The 20802-nt window shown below is 47.7% G+C and overlaps 1 protein-coding gene across 4 annotated transcripts in view; it reads left to right on the top strand.

The window, feature by feature from the left end:
* The window catches only part of LOC118504934 (hemicentin-1-like), an 88953-nt gene that overhangs the window by 56091 nt on the left and 12060 nt on the right, over nucleotides 1-20802 (top strand). For all 4 annotated transcript variants that reach the window (XM_036040028.1, XM_036040031.1, XM_036040029.1 and 1 more), the window contains exons 4-6: nucleotides 4734-4934; nucleotides 16155-16295; nucleotides 16421-16552. In XM_036040028.1, the coding sequence (XP_035895921.1) occupies nucleotides 4734-4934; nucleotides 16155-16295; nucleotides 16421-16552 (474 nt within the window). The remainder of the gene's footprint in view (nucleotides 1-4733; nucleotides 4935-16154; nucleotides 16296-16420; nucleotides 16553-20802) is intronic.

Here is a 20802-nt window from a genome sequence, read left to right as displayed (position 1 = left end):
AAACGAAACAAACATTGACCTCGTTCGGTAGTCACGGAGGTTACAGGAATGCAAAAAAGGGCACCGTTGCTCACTAAAACATTCCCGATCGATAAGTGAGGTTTGGAATTTTTAAGTGGGGCAATATGTTACCCCGACCCGCAACATATTGCTGCCCGGTCAGAGGAAAAAAGAGAGGAACACATGATTCCTTGTCGGGTTTGAAAAATTTATCATACTCGATACAATAATCAATGTCCGGGTTCTGGTTAACCGCAGCGATGGTGACGTTTGCTTTGAAACATAAATTGACACATTGTGCATAGCAAACATTCCCGTAATTGTTCAAATAGCTTTCTGGTTCCAGTATTGATAACCGGCTGCAGCTGACAAGAATTGTTTGAACATTGCAATGGAAAGTACAGTAGTAACATTGTGCCCGGTGATGCAACAGTGCCTAAGCGCGGGTCCGATCCCGTCTATTATTATCATCATCGACCCATCGACCGAGCGGCACTGCTCGTGTAATAATATTAATTTGCACTGGTTGTTTTCCTTTGCAACCGGAGAATCGCTGCCGACTTATTAGACGAGAATAAATCAGCGCCACAGGTGATGTACGACATTGGACCCTGACCGCCTAGAACGAACACACCTCAATCACTAGGATGTATTCTGCATGCCTGCCCAGGAGTCCCCATGCATTGCTCCGGCAGGTTATATATATCATCGTATACCAAAGGTCAGCCAAACAGCAGCAGACAGGCTGTGCGGGCCACAGACTCTACCCAGTAATCAGCGGCCATTCATCAAATCCTTGTATCAGCAAACACGGTAAACTCGACACAGGAAAGATACACATCCGATTGCATAGCCGCCGGGGTACGATCACGACACGCTGCCATCGCACCCGCAAGACCAGGGCGGACGCTTCCTGGTCCCGAGACCCGCCATCGTGCGATACGGTGTGCTTGATCCTGACCTATTGCTAACGACATTAATCGATTTGCTTTGACAGTTGGGTTGTGCAAGCGCAGGAGAGCAAGGCTCCGTCCGAGGTCGATTGTCCGTCCCTCAGACACAGCCGGGCGTGAGGTGAGGGTTTCCGGCAAAGACTTCGGGCAGAGCCGGGCTGTGGCCGAGTTTATTTTGATTGCAAATTCAATCAATATCCTTCGAGCGAAATCACCAGCCAGATGGACACTTTAGATGGCTTTGGTAAGGGTGCAACATCGGCTAATAGCTCACAGTGGACACACACGGCTGTTGGCTGAAGGCAATCGATCCGATTTTACAACACGCTGTTGTTGCTCCTTTATGGATGGTAATGATGGGTTTTTGTGTCCGAGCTGAGCAACACCTGAACAAACCGATCAGGAACTGTCAGACTGACTGCTGCCATTTGGAATATTGGAGCGAAAAATAATTCTATTCTCCGTCGGTTTGATACCTGCCTAACCTTTTTCCAAGACTATACACACCGACCGATTTGTATCACCTTCCACAATTGGACGGGGCAGCTCACTATCAGTGCGGTAACCTACCGGATGACAAGGATCGATCGCATTGCCACATCAAGCTGTCAAGCTGGGCTTATCGGTTCAAAGACCCAGTTGTTCCAATCGTTCCCTCGATCATTCCAATTTAATAATCCCTTTTTAATAATCCCACGCTCATTGTTTCTCCCGGAGACGTGCGGCTATCCTTGGGAGACAGCTGGATCCCCCATGTTCAAACAGGACGACCGTCCGGACGTTCGGTTCATAATTCAAAAGGACACTGTCCGAAGCACCTTGCACGCCAGATTGCTGTCTACCGGCAGACCATTGGCAGACGAATCGGAATGACCTTTTTATCGATTCGACCGAACCGTGGCACGGTCCGTTCGTGGTACAATTATTTATGACAATCAATCAACGACAAGCACAGCAACCGCACCGTCAATAACGCTGATGACGCCGATGAGCTGCATGTGCCCGAAGTGGGCGAATTTGTCGGTACATGTCGCTTTGAAATTTTATCGATTCTGGCAACACGGTTCCCGCTGGTCTACACCTCGTGACTTACAACGTGGGCTCCGGTGCCCATGTGGTCGCAAACGGTGCACGGCGAACGATGAACCATTCTCGGAGACTCAATTTGAATTGTGTCAAAAGCAGATCCCTTATTGGATGTTGTACTCGGCCCAAGTTGCGCTGGATCTTTACCGAAACTGTGCCGAGCTGCTGTCGACGTTGTACTCTTGAAATCGAGCACTGTCCATCGTCCCACGGACAGCGGTTCGATGCCATGGTAGCACAGAACACAACGCGTTTCTTCGTATCCAGGTGGTTTCCATGGTAGCTCGGAACGCATGTCTCCTCAATCAGATGCGCCTTGTACAGCGCAGTTATCATCGAGATGCCGCTCACCACGGACACGTCAGTTTGGGCGGCCCAATCATCAACGTCATGCCCCGTTCCCAGAACCTCTCCGGGACGGTTCTCACGTGTTCGCCTGGAAACGAAAAATGGAAGCTAGAAAAATCCCAATGACCTCACATTACTCGCCAGGACATACTTTCTTACGCGCGCGCGCTCACCGTACAACGAGCCACTCTACGCTAGCGCCCGAATGTAGGCCCGGAATCGGAAAATGATAGCCCACCCGTGAGCGGAGAAGCTACTCGCTTCAAAGCAACGGCACTGCTGATGCTGACAACTTGGGTCGAAATGTTGGAAGAAACCGCAAAATGACAGACGTGTACAGCGGCAATCGATTGTTAGAGCCGCTGGACGGCTTCTCCTACACGTTTAAGCGGTACGGCATAAACAAAACCGGGCATATCACCGCACTCATCCGAGCGAGCATTTGTTTTCCGGACCGGCACACTCACTCCCAATTTCGTTTGATGCCTGATGCCTGTGCCGGGCTGTGAACGGCTGAAGTGCGTTCCGTATCGATTTCTTCCCAGCACAATATGTCAGCATGACGCGCTGCTAACAGAAAGCTGCCCGGCCAGCAATAATAATGGCTCACGAATGGTGAGTGATGTGACAGGTGAAGACTTTTTTTGTTGGTACGGACAGTAAAATGACCTGCTCAAGTCATGTATGAAAATGGTTTACTATAATTTGTCTGAAAAAAGGTTCTCTTTGAAAAATGCTGAATTCTTGTCCTTTTTTTAAGTAATCGAATTTTCCAGACATTAAAGCTACACAAGTTCGTCCATCTTCAAACGAGCTTTAATGAGTCGTTAAAGTTGACTCTTTTTACCAACTCTACTTCGTTCGGACACTCATCCATCTTCCACCGGCTAGCGGCCCAGCCCCATCTAACCGGTTCGATATCGCGCCAACCCAGCTGATAGCACATTTAGTGCCGCCGTTTCGTTACGCACCCGAAAGCACTTTCCCACTATCTGTTCTGCTTCCGTTTTTATTTCGACTTCCAACCGCCCGAACCCGAACCCAAGCCCCAAAGCCTTCGATGGGTCCGATGGGCCGTAAAACGGGAGCAATAAAATAAAATTTGTCTCAACTGAATAAACATTTAGATTATCGCGCGAATAGCTGGCCGAGTTAGCGGGTGATTGGTACCGGGCAGCGTGATTTGGCCCGATGGGGACAAGCCTGGCGGCCATCGCTGCCAACCTTCCTACGGCTGGTCACCACAGACGGCTATCTGCTGACCGAAGGAACGAGGTTCTCGCGCCATGTTTAGCGTGAGGCAGCGTGGGTTGACAAAATTACCTATTCAAAAACATCGTCAGCTGCTAGAACACTTGCCACTAGGACAATAATGGTGATCATCGTGCCTTTCCACCCACCGCGTCGTTTAACAACTTTCGGCACCGATGTCCTAGAACCGAGGGCAATAACATTTCATCGACCAGCCGTAGTGGTCGCCCGTACCTCTTGCTTTAGGACATCCATTTAATGATCAAGGTGGACACGGTGGCCGGAAGGGGGAAATGGGTCGTCCACACCAAGACGTCGACACTTGGGTTTTGTCGGATCAATTTTGCATGTAATTTTATAGCGAAAGACTTCATTAATTTTAATTAGGTTCGTTTTTCGCGTCAAGGGATTTACGGCTTTCGCGGGTAGACCCGGTCGAAAGGTTTCTCCTCGGGCCTTTTTTTGTGTTGTTGTTCTTTGGGCGATGCGCAACTTACTAATGGGAATGGGATAGCGTTGATGTTCGGACGACGCTCGGTCGTCCAACACCAGCGCGTCCTCTGTCCTTGCAATAGTACGGGGCGCGCCGCTGATATCGGTCGTTAATGTTTGATCACTTTGTACGGACCAAAGTGGGTAGGAAATCTGAGCAGTGCGTGAGCTACTGCTGCTGCTGCTAGTTCCTGTAGTGGGTCGTTTGTTGCAAAGCAAACAATCACTCCAACTCGGAAAGGGAATAATCACAGCACCCCGGGAACAATAATCAAAACAAGGACTGCCCCGAAATTCCCTCACGCTCCGGTGAAAGGTTTCGGGTGCGTGCTATCAGTTTTATTGCTAACAAGAGCTCATAAAAACTTACACTTTATTGCCGTCCTTCGATAAGCCGAGGCAGTGGAATGGCGCAGCGGGATTGATAGCAAATGCACGCAACGATCCACCCTTGGAATTAAGAGTTTTTCGTATTCTGTGTTTTTGGGCGCCTGAAAGTGTCTAATGGTTGCTTTCCAGCAATCGAACACGTCCCAGTAACGTATCGACCAACGAACAGTACACTAATCAAACTCTGCCTTTTTAACCATCCTTTCCCCTTAGGTACGTACGTGCTGGCCTGGAAGCGGGGCATCGCGATCCTGACCGCTGGTTCGGTCAAAGTCACTCCGGATCCGCGCGTCCGGCTCGTCAACGGCTACTCGCTGCAGATTCGTGACGCAGTACCGCAGGACGCAGGAGACTACATCTGTCAGATAGCGATGCTTGATCCGCGCGAAATTACGCATCACGTGGAAATTCTCGGTAAGTACGTAAGTGATGTTCGATCGCTGAAGTAGAAAAGTTTTCTACGAAACGGGCTAACAATACCGTTACGGACGATTGCCTATTAACTCTGTTACAAGGAAATGCACCTTATGACTTCATTGATTGCTCCGTTGTATGCAAACATCTGAAAGATTGTCTCATTACCTGCTTTCGAGCTAAAGGCGCCTGAAGGTATGCAATGTCAACACAATTTTACTCGTCCAAAGGCAAATTTGGGGAAAATTGTTTGAAATTCTTATTTTTCCTTTCTTTTTCTTTTCAAATTGCTCACCTTTAAGAAGTTTGACACTGATTTTGATAATTTTTGTAGCAAAAAAGTCATTATAAAGCTGTAATGCAACCTATCGGTTCATTGTTCACAACTGATTTGAAATATTGATTGTACATGTTTTGCCTCCCCTTTATGCTTGATATTATCATCCGTTCCACTACGTTGACAAAATGTTTCCCACATCCCACCACCCATCCAACGGTACACGATTATCAGCCAACTACAACAGCTTTTGCTGTTTCGCTGCCTCGACCACGTTCCGCCCGAATCGGCTCCTACCAGTCGTCAAAACTTCCCATCTTTTGTGAGTTGTTTGAACAAATCGCCGATAAGCTCTTCCGATCATCTCACAAGACATCATCTTGCTGCCACACCCCAACCCAACCCCACTCGATGCGGCCCATTATCAGTGCCTTCCGTGTCAGTAACACTTGTACAACCTCGGAACGGGAACGTCCCGAAAACTTTGCTCCCGCCAGAAACCCAACATGGCGCAACGCCGTGATGAATCATCGATCGTTTTCGTGCCCGATGGCAAAAATGTTCCCATTTTCCAATCCATGGCTTCACAACACCGTACCTCCGCCATTACTGCTGCTCTGCCATTGCCTTTCGCTTTCCCCGGGTTCGTGGAGTTTCTATGTGGCGCTGGAATTCTTTTCGCAGAAAGAAAACTCGCTGTCTCGCATGCTGATTTATGGCGGGTTTTTCCTGTTCACCGGGTAGTCGCAGATTTTCTCCCTCCTCCCTGGCGTGCGCATCCTTATCTTGCCGCTGGTGGCTGTGGCCGGTTTGTTGCCCGATAGCATGGTAAGCTCGTTTCGAGGTTGGATAACGCTTCTCACTGTCCTCGACTGCACCACATGTATGGCTTTCCGGAGTGTGGAAGAAAGCAAGCGATAGAAGCAAAAATAAAAGGATAATAACAGCAAACAACGCCAGCTGAAAAAAAAAACACCCCAACACACCACCCTGTCAGGATCGGAAAAATCCCGGAGACAACCTTTCAACTTTCACCGCACGTACCGTAACAATCGTAGGTTATTAAATCTTTTTGAGTGATTTCATTTGGCAAAGTGAACGCTTAGAAGGTGTCACGTGGTGGAACTTCTTCCACCACGCATTTGGCCCGGGTTAAGGAAGGGTGTGGGGTTGGGAGAAAGGAAAAAGGACCGAAGGGATGTAACAATGAAAAAAGTTTTACCCCTAACGCCCGGGCTGAGATCTGCGCCTGGAGCGGAACCATCCTGTGTGTCAGGATTTATTGGCCGAGTTCCGTTCCGGTTGATTCTGGGCGAGTGATTCTGTGAGCAGCAAATGCGGCGGGACGGGGCTTACCATTTCCCGGAAAACAGTAGGAGGGCGAGGCAGTTTTTAAATCTCGCCGTTTTTAACCCACCAACGAATAAACAAATGGCTTTGAAGGAAAAAAAAGAATATGAAATTGTGAAATTTGCTCTACGTTATGCAACGTGGTAGAATATTAAAAATGATTTTGAGGAAACTTTATTATTGAACTGCAATAAATCCAGAGCAAATGGAACGTCTAAAACTAAAGAGGTTTAATTGCAATAATTTCCACCGGTTTATTCCTTTAACGAAGTCATGCTAACGAATGGCCCGGAATAGAAACGCTACATTCATGCTGTGCATCGCAGATCCGAAGCATTCCATCGATATAAAGCATTCGCCATTGGCAGCTATTTTTTTTTTTTTGCTAATACCAGACAGTATATAGACATCGTTATTTTGCACACAATTAACGAGCAGTTCAGCGTGCAAACGATTGGCAAACAGTTTTTATTCATCGTGGTGCAGTTTTAGCAAAAAACGATCCTTCATATTTTGTACGCGACTGCTTAGCGGATGGATCAGGTTAAGCTCGTGCACATGTTGAGAGTATTTAGAATAATTGTCTACCCATTCAGAACCAGTTTGCCACAGCTGCTGACCGAGGGCACCGTAACCAGCCGTAGCTGGCAATCTATCCGGATCAACTAACGCGGATAGATAGACTGGGCTCTGGTTTTATAACGAAGTTAATGCTCGCATCAAATAGATCGTTCGAAAGCGAAATCAATGCAACTCTATTAAGCTCTGTGCCGTCATGCCGTCATGACAGCATCGCGATATGATATGAGCTTTGGCTCGCGCGTTAGCATTGCTACCGTGAGGGGTATAGAAATTTGGCCATTGAAACCGAGCGCCATTGCGCTAATGGGGCTGTCTCTCTAGAATGAGCTTGTTTTTGGGGGAGGAAAACTTACCCGGAAAACCTCTGCCAGTAGATGGTCAACCGTTTATGGAAATGAGATATGGATTAGCCCGGTCTAATTAGGACATTTCAACAGGAGAAACGTTTGATTTCAATTTTCACCTTTAAAAACCAACCGTCTGTTCGGTTGCAGGAGAAAAGTTGACCCCACTGACTTCATTCGTAGGACAAATCGCGTTGTCTCATTCAACCACAATACCGATTCACTTATTGCCAAATCGAAACAAATTGCAGGGAGCCAGAAAAAAAAAAACCACCACCACCACCACCAAATTCGGATCAACAGTTCGACTCGTAAGGAATCGTAAGCGGAAAACCAGCAGGAAACGAAACGAATTTTCCCTCCGACCAGTAAATCGCCTAATGCAGACGATGATGCTGGTTGCCCTTCGACATGTCTGTTGTCACATCGTTTTTCTCTTTATTTTACTTCCTTTTTTGTTTGTCTTCTTTTCCCATATTCACATGGTGGTTGTATGGGGGGGGGGGGGGGGGAGTTTCCTTTTCCACACATTCTGACCGCATTCGCTCCTCTTGAAGCCGTTTTCCGCAATGCGCTACCATTTCTCGCCTGCTTTCAAGTGGTGCCCGGTGTGTTTGTGGCCACGGGAAACGGAAGTCAGCAGGAAAATGAACTTCCACACGAGAGTAGATTTCCGTCCCCGTCCAAAGGGCCGGCAGTCTGTGTGTGTGTGTGTGTGTGTGGTGCCGAGGAACGCACGTACCCCGAATGTGGGAGGAAAAGTTTGACTACGGTCAGCCCCATGCTTTCACCACTTCCAACGGTCGGCCAGATTGAGAAGGTTTTAAGCACTTTCGGGGCGCTGGGAAGAACGAAAAAAAAACGGGAATACCGATACTCCATACTGTGGTGGCTTATTTCATCTGCAGAAGTTCATCGGCACCACCAGCCACGGGGGTTTATTTTATTTCAGACATTTTATTTTTTGTTGCTCGCCCTTCGCCTTTGTAAAACTCAAATGGCTTCCCATGGCTTCGGAGGGCAAGCTGCGGATGGAGTCCGTCAGCCGTGTCCTGGCGCTGTGGGAAATACTTTTCCCAGGGAGCCCCACCGGAGTCAACCGGAATGACTTATGCCATTCCGCCGGGAGCATGAGCTTTTTCGGTGTTCGAACGTGGCTGTTGTTGAAACCGGAAAACGGGAGACATTTTGCGCTTTCAGCTGCCCGACCGTGCCCCCACAAACAAGACGTGCGCGCGGGCACGGAGTTCCGTTCCGTGCCCGCCCTGCCCCCTTTCCCAGCAACCGGAAGTCCACATGGGCCGGGAAAACACGGGTGAAGCTTTATGCGTTTGCACAACTTGAACGGAAAGTCCCCGTCGGTTTCGGGCTTTCTCTGCACCAACGTGACAACAGTTCCTTTGGGAGTTACCGAACGCGTCGCTTTTCCCGACTTTTCCACAACTACCACGCGTGACACGGGGACCTGGGGGGGAGGAGGATGTGATATGGTGGTGAAAGTGTTTCCTTACTATTGCCTCGGATGCTTTTTTCTTCCACCGCTACGCACACCCAACATACTTTCAGGCGCGCCGGAAGCCACACTCGGGAGCATGGTTGGGTTGATGCCGGAAATAATAAACTTTTCAGGACACAAGTGCCATACACTGAGTAGACGAGTACGTACGTGTGTGTGTGTGTGTGGGTGCGATAAGGATTCAGAACTTTGAGACGGCCGTGAAATGCGGCCAGCTCTCTCCGCCCCGGTATCGCCCGAGGATAGTGGGAAATGGATAAAAGTGGAATTTATTTCCGCCCAGGAACAATCGTGACTACGTGACGTGTCACATGCGTCGCTGCTGGGAAGAAACAATAAATGTGAAACCACCCAGCCCGTTTTCCGTACGGGGGCCATAGCCATTCAGCTCATTCGGGTAGATAATTGTGAGCCGTCAGGGACATCGCGCGGCTGTAGGCTGACGCAGGGGTTAAGGCAAAATCTGATAAAAGTAATTAGCAGAAAATTCTTTGGGCGGTTTTACTGTCATGTCAGAGATTGTGCTTAAGTGACAGTCGGGGTGGGGGTGGCAAAAATTATGCGGTACTTTGCAAAGACGACACATGACAGCGCCAAAAACCGGGACAGGCAACTATTTAAAAGCTAATTATATGCACCATTGGGTACGGACGGGAGCAAACGACAGACAGTTGGCAAGACAGACAGTTGAAATCGGTGCAAGAATGAAGCTAAATGATTTTATTTAGATTTGAATACATTAACACATCTTAAGACTTAAAAAAAGACCGCAAAGCTGGGCATGGAACCATATAAGGTTTACTTTGCCAGTTTGGTCAAGATATCTTCTGAATTGTTTGGAAATGATTGATCCAATTTCGTAACTTTTTATTTATCAATAAAGATCATCGCAAGTTATCAGATAAATCTTAACAAGTTTCATAAAGCTCTGTTGATCAATCATCAAATATTTGCTCCCCCTTTGTTTGTGAAAGTCTCCTAATGATATATATCCCAACACAGATCCATAGACACAGGAAGGCCGATAAAAAACGGGAAAAGGAAATATAACACGCCAAATCAACATTTAAATGCATTTGCATATTGTTGCGATAAAAACACAACAGTAAAAACAATAAATTGCTCCGACATCTAATCCACGCCGAATCGATTTTCATCGTGTTAGGATGAAGCCGAGCAACAACAAAAAAAACAACTCCAAAACGATCACACAATCACACTGCTAAATTCGTGTCAAATCAACTCATCTCTGACAGCGCACAGCGAAGAATGGGTCCGAAAAAAATATATTCCTATACCAGGCAGAGAGGTCCCACTGCAGCCGGCAAATTGCATCGCCGATCATTCGCTTCCACAAGTCACGCTCGATTGCATCGAGTGACAGTAGTTGCGGATGGCGCACGTTCCATGCCATCCGGAAGCGTTTTGCGAATGGAAAAATCCCACCCACTGCTTCCGAGCCTCCCATTTGCGGGAATGGAATGCCTACGAAGCATAAAACAGTGTGAACCGAATCCGAGGTCCAGCTAGCCAGCCAGCCAGCCAGCCAGCTCCGTTATTCATATTTTCATTCCACTTCACGCTTCGTCTACGATCATGCAAAACAAATGTTCAGTCGAAACACAGTCGGAAACAAACCGGGGAACGAACGAAACTCGGAGGGGGTTTTTTTTGTCGAGGTCCTTCGCCCACGTCCCGGGAACAGGTGGATGAGGTTGGTTTTGCATGCTGTCCCTGATCTTTATGTGCCGCTCCCAACAGCGGGAGCAAATAATGGTCATTCGCAAGCGAGAATTCAGACAACAAAAAATTGGTCGAGCGCCTTCCTGACAACGGCCGAATGCATCGCCGAACATCGTGGAAACAATGGGAAAATTTAGACTTATTCCGAGCATCCTCCCAGCGGGCCAAAGAGGGAACATTCATTCTGCTCCCAAGGCCCGGAAGCCTTCCCGCCATCCCATCCCTTCGCACTGACCCCCACACACCCCATCGGTTAGATGGTGCAATTGTCACTGTCCGCTTCAACTTCAGCTCGTTTGCATTTGTCAGCGAACGCAACCGGGAACACCGGCGACAAGACATCTGGACTGGAAACCCTGCACACAGCGCAACAGCAAAAAAATGAATTAAAAGTTCAAATCCTGCCTTTGCCACCACACCACCAAGTCCATTCGGGAAGAGGAGGTTTTTTTCTCTTCTTCTCTTCCATTCGGACCCCGAAAATACGAAACGTGCCGCCAGCCGGAAAGTCGATGCACACAGTCGATGCGCGCCAAAACAGAAAAGGATAAACCGTTCAACAATGGAAAACAAGGAACAAGGAGATGAGCGACAAAAAAAACAAGGAAAGTCCAACTAGTTTCCCTCCGGTAGTTCACATGTGACACATCGTTCCACGCGACGGCAATGCTTACTCCGGGCCGGGGAAGTGGCGGCCCATCGTCCTGGAGCGGGATGTATAAAAATATGCACACTGGTCTTATGCTGTGCATATAATGCTCCCGTCCCGGTTTGCCGCGCACTGGCCGGAGCATAAAAATTTACATTTTGATAAACTAATTGGAGATATAACTGTCCGCTTCATGGGGAATGCAAATGTTTGCTTAAAAACTAGTACCGTTCCGTTTTGTGGTCCGGCTGCATCCACATGCATCCTGCGGCGGCAGCTGCGTGTCGGGACAGTAGTTTGCAAAGACTCACCAGTTTCCAGGTTTTTGAAGTGAAAACCGACCCCACAAATATTTGCCGAACGACCGAGAGAGTGCGAGAGACCGAGAGCTCCGGATCAGCGCTTCCCCGTAACGATAATGGAGATTAAATTTGCTCACATTCATTGTCGATTGTGATCGGACGAGGAAGCCAAAACATATGCTCGCGCGCGTGTACGGTTTTATTGCGATCCCGGCGATGGAATCGGAAGCGGAATAAAAATCGTGACCACCAGTTTAGAGCGGAAGCCGCCCGGAATGGGAGATTGAATCAATTTCATCGTAAATCGTGTACCACAAAACCAGTTGTTTGCAAAGAGAGTTGTAAAAGATTAATGTGAGGTCATATTTTTCCTCGCAACTCGGCCCACGGTACACGGGTATCGGTTGTTGGAAAACAATCTCGCCTACGACCATTACAACAAACTCCTGGGCACGCTTCGGGAAGTGCCGGCTCGAGTGGATCGAGTTTTATTGGTCCACATTAGGGACACCCAATCAGCCAATAAAGCCTCACCATCAGGGCGTCCCCTCACGCTCGAGCGATCCGTTTATGGATGCCATTCTAATCAATAATAAACAAGGCACCTTTCCCCGGGAACCTGTAGCCTGCTTCCTGGCGGAGAGGTAGAAACAGCAGGACTCTTAATTTTCCAATAAAATACCCTCATCCTCTTGAGCAGGGAGTCATATGCCATCGAACCAACTCACCCCGACGGCAAGAAAATTGTGGAGAGTAATGAAACGAATCGAAGCATATAAGAAAAATCCCACCCCACAGAGGTGAGCTCGGATTCCTGATTCCTGGTTCCCTGGTTTGTTGGAAAGAAATCACAAACCTACCTGCAGCGAGGGTCGAGTGTTGTGCTGGCAATGTTTATGCTCTGCTTGCTCGTTTTTTGTTTTCTCTGCTGTTTCAATCTTCAACCTGCTCAGTACCTCGGAGCCCTCGCAGGACACACAAACACACACACACACGCTGAGGCATAAATACTCCCGTACCTGTCGGACAGTTTGGTTTGGTTGCAAAAAAAGAGTCCCGGTACAACGGGAGGCAAAGAAATCATGAAGCCCCTGAGGCCGAACGGAGATTTATGTGACTGCAAAACTAATCCCAAACTCCTCTCGCCAATAAATCACCATACGGAGAGCTAATAAATAAAACATTTCGAAACGAAACGATCCCTCCCAACCTGGCCCACCGCCACCCCTTAGACAACCTGTGCTAACGATCCCGCACTGGCCAGTCGGGGTGGCGGGGGGGGGGGGGGTATCGGTTTTTCATGAAGACGCCAACCCGCCTCACTAGCCAAAAACTTCTGAGAATTCCGTCAATTCCATCAGGCTCTAAGTTCGGATGCTTTTGGGCCACTTTATTGCAGCATCGGTTCGAACCATTCGCACCTTTCGCTTCGCTGGCGAGCTCGTTTGATTATCTCGTTATCAGTGGTGGTTTTTGGGGGGGATGCTCACCGTTTTCTGCATATCTTAATGCCAAATGGTTGAGCGCCATATAAAACGGGAAGGCATATCGGCATAAAAACCCCGGTAACGCTTTAATACGGCCGGCGAACGTGAGCGCTCGTGATACCGATTCCATGCCCGATTCGGATCATTATTATCGGATCGGCAGTGGCATGAAATATTTGTTGCATTGCAGTCAAAACTCCCATTCTTGTGAGGCTGTGGGGCTATCGGGGAGGATCAGTGCTCGGTGCTGGGAGGCGCAGTGAAGGGAAGCCGTATAAATTATCTACAAGCGTGTGGTCGCTGTGGCACGGTACAGCGGTACATGCAGCCAACCGAGATTGCCAGTGCGCTGTGTACCGGGGCCACCAGAGTCATGTAATGGAAATAAATTTCCTCCCGGTGACTCCGCTCGGAAAAGTGCTTCAACCACCGCAGCAAACCGAACCGGGCGAGAGCCTTTGTCCGTTTCGTGTTTCCGGTGTTTGGGGAGTCAATGAAAAATCAACAAAATATGGTTTGCGGCTTACGGGGCGAACGATGAATGACGCATGTGTACATGTGTGGTGCCCTTCGGGGTGATACAGCAGATTAATAAAGGGAGGTCGGCGATGGGCAAGCCCATTACTCTGGCTTAAACGAGAGTTGTTTAAGATTGGAAGTTAAATCGGGGGCACTCATTATGCTTTAAAGATATTATATAAAGCATCTCATTATTATAAAGCATCTGAACGATTTGGATAAGGTTCGTGGTTGATATCTGCAAAATCATTTGATATCTGCGTTAAAACCGCTAAACATTAGTATTCGATATTGCATGCGCCAAAATGTATGCAATCTGTGTTACATCATCTTAAGCGTATTCGTGTATTGCTTGAAGACATTTAATCATAATATTATCTAAAGATTAATCAAGCAAACAAAAGCAGAAAAATAAAAGAAGAACAATAAGAAGTATTGTCTACTGAAGTTGAGTCTGATTTAGTATTTAGACAATAAACTACATCTTTAATCTAATCACAACTCGAGATGTAATAGACATTTACAGGCGCAAGTGTTTCCAGTCTTACTATCGATTTATCTACTTTCAAGTACAGCTCGTGGCGCTAGCACCTCAAACCACACATAGGCATTTTCCCTCTTGACGCTATAACACTATTCCATGACATTTAACATCGCCCTGAACTCATTTGAATCTCCAGTACCATGCTTTTCTGCGGTTATCAGCTGGCAGTTACTTAAAGAGACGCTTCTGTCTAACCTCAAATCTTTCTTTCCCCATTCGGGTGGCATCTGTTACGCAAAACCATGTCACGTGTTTTACACCTTCTGTAAGCAAACCATCAGTCCCGCATTTTGGCACGGTTTTGTCATTAAATTTACCAATAAAACCTTCCAGTGGTTTGGGTGGGTGAGTGCGATGTGTACGTAGACGACGGTGTTACATTAAAATCAACAACGCGGCGACAGAAACAACGCAACACCACAGTCACAACACACATCGCGCTTCGCACACAACCTTGAAGACATAAAGCAATGGGCAACGACAGCACCCTCATGCCCGCGTGTCTTTGTGTTTGGGATAAAAACGATGATCATATTTATTCTTCACCAACAACGTTATACAGACAGTACACACCCACGGTTAGGAAAAACCCCCGTTTTCAAATGTTGCTCGTTGTTCGTTACATTTTATTTTCAACTGTGCCAGCTGAGAAGGAGAAACATACACAATCAGCGCACCGAAACGCTGAAAACAAATTATTTTTCACCAACGGTTGCCGTGCGATCCTGGCCGCGATCGTTCAGAGCCCATTGTTAAGTCCTTTTGCCGAGCCAGCTCGAAAAGCTCGGTGAAAACATTACAAGAAAAGCGCGAATGAATTCACAAAACAAAGGTTATTAATAGAACACATTGCATCGAACCCCTGGAGCCTAGAAGGAGCAAGGAAACAAACGGAAACGGTTGCTGAAAACTGTTTGGAAAATAGTTCAAGCGAAGAAAAATAGGAATCTCGCACTCCACGAAAACATGGTCACCAGAGGTAGGGTAAGAATCATGCTCAGGAAAGAAAAATACACCGCCAGCTTCGGAAAATTCCGCACCAAGCGAGCCAATTCGTGTCGCTTCACTTCTCGCTAGGAAAAACCTGGCGCTGGCACCACCCGCCTGGGACCGTTCGACAAAGCCTTTGAAAGCTTTCGATGACCCTCCTTCCCGCTAGTGTTAGCGTGTTGTTTTTCAGCATCAACATCCCCCCCTGGACACCGATAGCACCTCCTCTTCCTTCCTGCTCCTCGCCTTCGTGCAATAAACCCAAGCACACTTTAATTTGAAATTAATTACTTGAAAACTCAAGTCGAGTGGTATGGCACCACCAGGAAATGAAAAGTCGACCGGCCGATGGAAGGAAATTACGCGCTTTTTGACTTTTCCCCCAAGTGTTTCCCACATTTCCGCGGCCACACGACGGTCCCTCTCGCACCGCTCGCTCGACCATTTGTCGAATGATGTAAATGTTTTCCACCGGTCCGGACCGTTCGGCCGACTTCACGCAGCAGACACGATCGATAGCAACGGGGACCCTCAGCAGGAAGGAAGCAAATTTATTCAACTCTTAATTTAATTACACTTTAATTGATTTCCACTTTCGGGACTAATGGAGGGGGATGAACCGGGGCATCTTCCGGGTGGGGCGGGATGGGGATATACGGTGGATGGGAAAACATTCCGCGTATTTAGGCTCACACCGTTCGCACCCCGAAAACGTTCCAAGAGTGGGGAAGGATTGCGTTTACGATCAAAGATGAAGCTTTCCACAAAGCTTTCACCCTGACCTTCGGTAATTCCGGGATGGAAGCGTGTTGAATGGCACGGTTTTACCAATTTTCCTATAATTATTTTTAACCTCAAACAGCCTTACTGTATCACTAACCTGGTTCCACTCGCTGTTTTTCTCTCCTTCGTTTCAGTTCCACCGAAAATTACGCACGTCACATCCGGCGGTCATCTGCAGGTCCGGAAGGGTTCCCCGGTACGGCTCGAATGCTCCGCCACCGGTAACCCGATGCCCAACATTACCTGGACGCGGAAAAACAATCTGCTACCGAACGGTGAGGAATTTTCCCCCCGCCTATGTTTTTCTTTCGCCCTGCAATCTCTGTTTTCGGACCAATTCCAATGACGAGGTTTGTTTTGCTTCTCTTCCTGGATTGCGTAAATCTGGCGAGGACCGCAGGCGAGGAACAGTTCACCAGTCCCGTGTACGTCATCGAAAACATGGACCGGCATAAGGGTGGAACGTACATCTGTACCGCAAACAACGGTGTCGGGCAGGTGGCCACGAGTCAAATCATTCTTCATGTGCTGTGTGAGTATTGCTTCCTTTTTTTCCTGAAGTTGGTCGCTATGGAGATCTGAAGTTAAAAAAAATAGTTTGATGTATAGAGCCACCAAGAAGTAGAAATTGAAGATATCCTGTGGATTTATAAGCCATTAACTTACCTGGTTGCTGATCTGTCACTAGAACTGCTTAACGGGTTTGACCTTTTCCAGGATTGCTTTAAATAGCTTATCGATCACGATCGTCTACTTATCCATTATCCTGGGAATTTTTTCATGTGGAATGCCTCAAATAGGTCTCTGCTACGCCAAGTGTCGTGTTTATGGTATATAACACCAAGACCAATTTGCCCACTACCAGACTAGAAGGTACTAGAGCTTATGCTGGGCACATATTTTTACTCTCTTCTTTTAAAGGCTCATCTGGAAAAGAAGGGCCGTACTGGCGAAATATGGATATAAATTGTATTACCACCAACAATAACTGTTGCTCATCCTCCAAGAATACCTTCACTGGAACTTTGTGTTCTTCCTTTGAGAAATACTATCCTGCAAGTCACCTACACACTATTCCATCAAACCTTCCAGAACACAAAAAAACCTTAGTGACAGCATCATCCTTTCGATTACCGCCTGCGCTCCAATGAGAGCAATAGGAAAAACTCTCCAAACTGTCACAACTCACGCCAGTGACCGGAATAACTCATCAAATACTCAGAACTACTCATCCGTTCGGTATTACCGCGAAACAATCTCATCAGGGCGATGCGAACATCGCCATCGCCGCTCTGCGTTGGACATCGCTTGGATCAGTGTTGGAGTTTGCTGGAAGCAGTTTTTATTTTTTTGGTTAGTGTCCTTTCGCTTGCTACAAACCATGTTCCACACACTCTTTAACAGGATAGAGGTTGTGGTAACTTTTAATACCATCGTCACCTCGGTACAGCTTGTACTAGCGCAAAACGTTGACTCATCTCGGGTTCAACCTAGCAGCTGCGGTCGTTCGGTCCGGCTCTGGCTGCCTAGGTGCAAAAGTTTTCCTTTATGGCTTTGTTTCGGAGAAGCTTTTTTCGTGGATAAATATGAAAATGGATAGCTTGAACACGTGCTCTATTATTTCTATGGGATACAAACCATTCGAGAGTAATCTTTAGAGGACCTGGTCACAAAATTCAAGTCTTATCAGCTGCTCCTAAACACGAAACCAATAAGGTTCAAACAAGTTATTATCGTCCATAGATTGTGTGTGCTAGAGCCCAGCTCTAGCCATACCTGGCTGTGAATGAAGAAACAAGTCTTCAAATACATGGTCCACGCGCAAAAAACCCAACCTGCTCGTTAAAGTCATACCTTCGCCGGTCGTAATCGGACGCGTCTCACTTACTTGACAAACGGGTCCAGACCCATGGCGTGTGAACCGGTTGCGTGCGAAAAAATGTCAGTATTTTAATGTCCTGCTAGCATTGCTTTTCCTTTTTTTGTTCTTACGTTTTCATCGCTCGCGCACGGCAAAGGTACAGCAACTGAGTAAGTACCGTTGCAAAACCTGTCAGACTGGCGGAGACCGGTCAAACACGAGACACTATCGGGTATCACCCGGTTATCCGAAAAGGGTACCTCAGATTCTTACCACTGGGTACAAATCAGCCCTTGTTTAGAACCCGGGCTAGAGAACCCGTGCTCTAACGAGACTCCGCCGGTTAGCGCTGGAGCTCATAAGCATCATTGACTGCAGGTATGAAGTTCCGTATTAATCTGCATATGCAAATGCTACCAACTTGCCCACCAATTTTCATCCTCCAACTCACTCTCCCCCTCCTCTCGCTTGCCTTCGCTCGGTTTCATGATGGAAAATTCTGTCCCAAGCGAAACGGGTCCCGTTTCGGAACAAACCGTGCATTTATCACATAATCAGGCCTCACCAAACACAGCGCACCCGTTGATAAAACCCTTTCATTATTTTTGCTTCCCCGTGACACTGGGCCGCCCCGCCTTCCGTCCAACGGTACCCCACCAGAAGGTGCGGAAAAGCATTCGTGATAAATGAGATTCCATTCCCAAGGGTGCTGCTCGAAATCCTAGCACCGGAATGGGCTCTGGTCACACGAACCGAACGTCCGTGACTCCTAGCGCTAGCGATGGAGTCTATGGGGTCGAAAATGTTCCCTCCCCACTCATCGATCCTCCACCGCCTCTTCGACGGGAACGTGATGCAAAACCGGAAAAACAAAAAGGGGAAAAACTTTACACGCACACACACACACGCTGAATAGGTGGAAAGTCATGAAAATGACCACCGAAACGAAAGGGTGGACAACTAGAAATGGATGGCGTTAAAGAAGGATGACGAAAACAACACAAAAACGTGCCAAACGGTGTGGCGTCGAAGATAAATAAGGTGAAAATAAATTGGAATTTCAACTGGAGCTCAAGCACGGGACCCCCGGGTGCACATAAGTGACCACCGAGCGCCGGGAAAATGCTTAGGAAAATGCATGGCTGCGGAGGGAGGGCCGGATGAACTTGGAAGCCACATGATGACAGATTACGAGGGCACGTACCGACTCCGGGATGATAATCATTCGACATTTTGACCCTTGTCCGGTTCGTTTCATGTGGGGTCATCATTTTCCTCGCCCCCGCTGGCAAGGAAAGCTCCCAAGGCTGGAGGAAAAAAATCACACACTCGGTTGCAAATGTGCGACAACCTGCACGACTCGCTGCATTTTTGTGCTCTGCCCTTATTTTACGCCCTGCCAGACACGTCTAATGAATGGCGTTCGAAACTTACTTGCGCCTGCCCATCTGCAAAACTGCAAACATTCATTCGAATCACGCTCGGTCCTTGCATACCCTGAAGAGGTTTTTTTTTCGCCTTTTTCCCTCACCCTGCTTGGTTCGACCCTTGTCCCTGCTGTAGCTCCGCGTTCAGCTGGCCGTTCGGTGAAATACGATTTTCATGATGAAACAACAAATAATTGTAATTTTTATGGCCTTTTCGTGCTGGCGAGTCGTTTATTTTGACTTCCTGCGGCCTCTTCGCGGTATGGCACTGTGTTCGTTGCGTACATTCCCTTCCAAGATTTTTTCAGGCCTCTCTCGCTCACACTCTCTCTCTCTCTCTCTCCCTCTCTCTTCCTTCCAAATCCTCTTGAAAGCAATCCCGCCGACGAAGCTATTTTTGTGTGAAATCGAGCTTGTGAAAATAGGCTTTGCTTGCATTTGCCGGCATACCCACCAACTGGGAGTGTACCGTTTAACTGCGTCAAGGTGAAAAGACAGCAATTTCGCCGTCTCCCTTGGGAAAATGGGTGGGATGTTTGGGAACCCTAAAGCCCCGGAAAGAAGTATTGGGAAGTATTTGGATGTGACCTTCGTTCGTGTGGTTTGTTTTGGGAGGTGCGCACGGTGTACTTCGGCGCCTGTCAAACGCAATCATCCCATACGTCCTCAAGGGAACGCAGGTGTAGATTTGAATTATAGCACAAGCGTAAAATTAAGCGCCCAAAATCCGAGTGACAGCTGCTACTGCTTTCCTCCTCTTCCTTTTTCTTTCTTTTGGTGGAAATCTACACCTTCTGTTGGGCATTTACCCTGTCGTGAATTCTGACGAAGTTTGGAGATTCGTTTGTAGCGAGCCCCCGTAACGAGCTCTTATCACGAAGCATCGACGTCATTGTGTCCCCCTTTCCCGGGAGGTGTGCGTGAGTAAGCGTTTTATTTTATTCACATTTTATTATTTCACTCCACAATTCCACGATTCCACGAGCGAATCCTTCCTAGCTCGACCCCACGAGACAGGCGGCAGCAGTGCCAGTGCCAGTAATGTGATGATGGGTTCACAGCGATTAGCAATTAAGATAAGAATCGCTCGCCCTCCTCAACTCGCTTTGAGGACGAGTGCGAATGGGCGAAAAACTTTCTTTGGTTACCATTCACTCCGACCAGGGCCATATTGTGCCAGTCACCCGAAATTGGGGGATTTATTTGAGTCTCAATTATACTTAAAGTTAGATTTCTCCCGCACGAGTACATGTGGAGGTTTCATTCATGGGGACGGGGGACTTTTTACCTAACTAGCACCTCATATTTGCATACAATGTTGATGAATATATGCATGAGAGGGATAGAGTAAAAGCAAAAATGCAATGGTCATGTCCAGGAAGACGTGCTGCTGCAGCTCGTGCGTGTGAAAATCAGCGCACCCATTGTGTTATAAACTAGGGATCGCTTGACATGTTTGACCGCCCAGCACGAGTGGTTTGTTCAACAAATTTA

Source organism: Anopheles stephensi, chromosome 2 (assembly GCF_013141755.1).
Source record: "Anopheles stephensi strain Indian chromosome 2, UCI_ANSTEP_V1.0, whole genome shotgun sequence".
Lineage (NCBI taxonomy): Eukaryota > Metazoa > Arthropoda > Insecta > Diptera > Culicidae > Anopheles > Anopheles stephensi.
This window is presented reverse-complemented; position numbering and strand designations above follow the sequence as displayed.